At 43.4% G+C, this 3,686-nt stretch overlaps 1 protein-coding gene across 1 annotated transcript; it reads left to right on the plus strand.

The window, feature by feature from the left end:
• The first annotated feature begins 912 nt into the window (after positions 1-912).
• ARL14 (ADP ribosylation factor like GTPase 14) lies at positions 913-1,483 on the plus strand. The gene is given in 2 exon segments (XM_007948766.1): positions 913-1,463; positions 1,465-1,483. Coding segments are annotated over 2 exon segments (570 nt in total).
• The last annotated feature ends 2,203 nt before the right edge of the window (positions 1,484-3,686 follow it).

Genomic DNA, 3,686 nt, shown 5'->3' on the forward strand with positions numbered 1-3,686 from the left:
TGCTGCATCATTTACCACTCTCTTCCATCTTCCAGAATTTTGTTGATATCGCTCACTCTCTGATAGTCTCCTTGCTCCTATGGTTGTCACAAGCTTATATGTTCTTTTTATCCCTTTACTATCATTTTGGTAGTCTTGGGAAGGAGAGGAGATAAATACATGTATTCAATTTGCCATCTTTCACCAGTATGTGTACTTAATTTTTAAAAGTGTTTGTGTTACAAACTTCCTGAAGGTAAGTTTGGTCTTGTGACGAGTGTGAACTGTCTACCTAGAAGATGAAAGATATGATCTATATATGATTATGGGAGTAAAGTTCAGACAACCCTGGGTAGTTTTAAAGTTTCCCAGTGAGTAATCTGGACAAAGGGAAAGTACTTAAGATCTGCAGAGAGCAGTATGAGATAAACTCTCTCTTCCCAACTTCAGAAGCCTGATTACTTGTTTACAACTGGGATATGATTAAAAGGTCAAATAACTAAAGAAATTCTACCAACCACTTGTAGAGTTAGTTTTCATTCTGCTGCCAATGTCTGCTCCTGTGTGTGGTTGAACTTCCCGTGGTCTCCAGATTCCCAGTGCCTGAAAAAGAACAGAGCAGCAGCATCACTCACGCAGGCCCCTCCTGAGTCCCACTCACTCACAAAGAATTTCCCCTTTGAGCTACCATGACATTGGCTGGTTACTCATGCCATAGATTCCTCAGGATTGGCTGGCACTGCAAATAAAACACTGTTTGCCCATAATCAAGTTGATAAGGGACAACATAAATGCACACAGTTCCTGTTCTCAGAATATAACATGTAGTGTTTGCTCTCTTCCTTCCTCCTAACACGTTCACGTAAGATCTGGAAGAAACACTGTCTCTGTCCAAAAGAGAATATATTTAAAGAAGAAGAAGAAAAACCTTAAATGGGTCTATTGAGTTCTAAAAGCTCCAGAGTCAAGCAAGTTCAGATTCTTCTCCTGGGACTTGATTCAGCGGGGAAGTCTACTCTGCTTTATAAATTAAAGCTTGCTCAGGGCATTGCAACACTCCCAACAATAGGCTTCAATGTGGAGATGATCGAGCTGGAGAAGAATCTTTTGCTCACTGTCTGGGACATTGGTGGACAGGAAACAATGAGAACCGTTTGGGATCATTACTGTGAGGACACTGATGGGCTCGTGTATGTCGTGGATAGCACAGACAAACAGCGACTGGAAGACTCCAGGAAAGAGTTTGAACACATTTTGAAGAATGAACACATTAAAAACGTGCCTGTTGTCCTATTAGCCAACAAACAAGACGTACCTGGAGCTCTGACCGCCGAGGACATCACTAGAATATTCAAAGTGAAGAAGCTCTGCAGTGACCGGAACTGGTATGTGCAACCCTGCTGTGCCATCACGGGGGAAGGGCTGGTGGAGGGCTTCAAGAAGTTAACTGCATTTGTGAAAAGCCACACGAAATCAAGAGGAGACATTCTTCAAGCAGAACTGAGGCTGTGAAAAGGACCACACAGTGAAAGAGACACTGATGAAGCTGATAGGGTACTTTTTCTTTCTTAACATGCAGGTGAGAAAAGCAAGTTACTGTGTTCTTATATTGGAAAACTTTTCCAGAGATACTATTTCTTCTAAATTCAGTTGAAGGACTCAGAATAATGTCTAGATGATACTTATTTTTAGTCAGGCACTTTAGGAAACTGTGTGGTAATGATGATTGGGAAATAAAAATACTATAAATGTGTGCAAAATTCTAACATGTTGGATGATTCAGAGTAATCAGATTTGGGGTCAAGTAAATGATTGCTTTATTAATTTTATATAACTATGAGAGCAAAGTTTAAGCAAACTGCTAACAGAATCAGAAGTCTTTCAGACTGTGCTTAGTTGATACAGGTACTGAATTTCCACCATCTCCTATGTCATAGCTGAGTGGTGTGAAAAATGAACTTTAAATATGGAAAGGAAAAAGTTTGATGCTAACATTTTATAAACCTCCACTACCAAAATAAAGCTCGTCATCTGGATTTCTGCCAGCTCTTTGAAATCTATTGGTGGGAAGTTCCTGCAGTGACTCTTAATCAGTGAACTCTAGGTTGTTTATTGCTTACATGTTGTATTCTCCCATAGAGAGAAGTTTATATCTTAAATTTTTGGAGATTAGGGTAGCTTCTCAGGGGTGTAAAACAGAGTCTGGGCATAGAGCTCAGTTCTAGCCTGCAGCCCCAAGCCCTGCTTCAGTGGAATTTAGCATAGCAGTCATTACTTAGAACTTTCTATACTGCTCACTGTACTGATTAAACAGGAACAAAGACCAGACTTTGCTCTGAGACCTTGCACAGGAGGAAATGACATAAAGCTAGTAGTAAGATAGGGCAATATGTGTGTTCTGGTTACCTAGTGCCACTCTGACAAGAATATACTACCACAAAAGGGATGGCCTTAACAAACAAGAGTTTATTCTTGCAGTCTGGAGGCTTTAAGTCCAAGTACAAAGAGCCAGGCTCTAGGGACTGGGTGAAAACTCCTCAACCTTGGAGTCCAGCTCTGCCTCCTTCTCCTGGCCCACTGCAGCTAGAGGCATTTCTTCACTCAGACAGCTGCTGGCTGCTGAGGCTGAGAAGCACCAAGGTTGACAAGTAAAAAGGCACAGTACCGATGTTACCAAACCACACGGCAGGCCATTTACTTAAGTCCATTTTAAGTCCCAAGGTCTGCAGAGCGTAGCAGGCTGCTGAGCAATGACATGGCTACATGCAGGCTCCAAGTGTGCCATAGGCTAGAGACCATTCCCAAAGCTGCTGCTTATATATGGGAAGCAGACCACATCCCCAAAGGCAGCTACTCAGCTGCTTGTGGTAGATCCCACCATGGAGTTGATTGCCAGTCTCATCATGGGGAATAAATACCACCAGCTGCCCAGCCACTCAGCCAGGCCTAGCCAAGTTGACACACAAACATAACTACCACAATGTGCTTTGTGCTTTAACAGGAGAGACTCTGATGTGGGGAATCAGGAAGTGCTTCATGCAAGAGGTGGTGTTTAAGAGGTCCCCCAACTCCCAGGGAAGTTCTTATTACTAGGAGATTCAAGGGGTTGTGGGGGAGGGAAGGAGGAGAGGAACTGGGAATGAATTGGAATTCCCCTAATTGTCTCAGAACTCCCAGGGAGGCCTTGGTATTAACAGATGACACTCTTTCATCCTACCCCACCTCCAGAAAGGCTCCTTTAGTCTAGAAGCCTCCATAGCAGCCCCCCTGAACACCAAATCTTAAGGTTGCAGAGGAAAATAAAGGTACAGTAAATAAGGGTGTGAGGGCAGTGGCGGTTCAGTGATAGAACTCTTGCCTTCTGTGTGGGAGACCTGGGTTCAATGCCCTGCCAATGTACCTAAAGCACAGCCACCACTGATCAAGGTATCGCTACAGAGGCTTGAGTGTTGCTACGATGCTGAACAGGTTTCCGTGGTGCTTCCAGACTAAGAAGACTAGGAAGAAAGCCCTTGCGATCTACTGTTGAAAAATCAACCAGTGGAAACCCTGTGGATCACAATGGTCTGATGACATTGTGCCTGGAGTTGCCATCAGTCGGGGGCAACTAGACTGCAGCTAACCACATTACAAACAAGGGCCCCAGCTCTGAATTCCTTTCAGATCTTCTTCTCTCAACCATTATTTGTTCAGCAAAGATCTGTACC

This window comes from Orycteropus afer, unplaced genomic scaffold (assembly GCF_000298275.1).
Source record: "Orycteropus afer afer isolate SDZICR_OR568_19922 unplaced genomic scaffold, OryAfe1.0 scaffold00223, whole genome shotgun sequence".
Classification (NCBI taxonomy): domain Eukaryota; kingdom Metazoa; phylum Chordata; class Mammalia; order Tubulidentata; family Orycteropodidae; genus Orycteropus; species Orycteropus afer.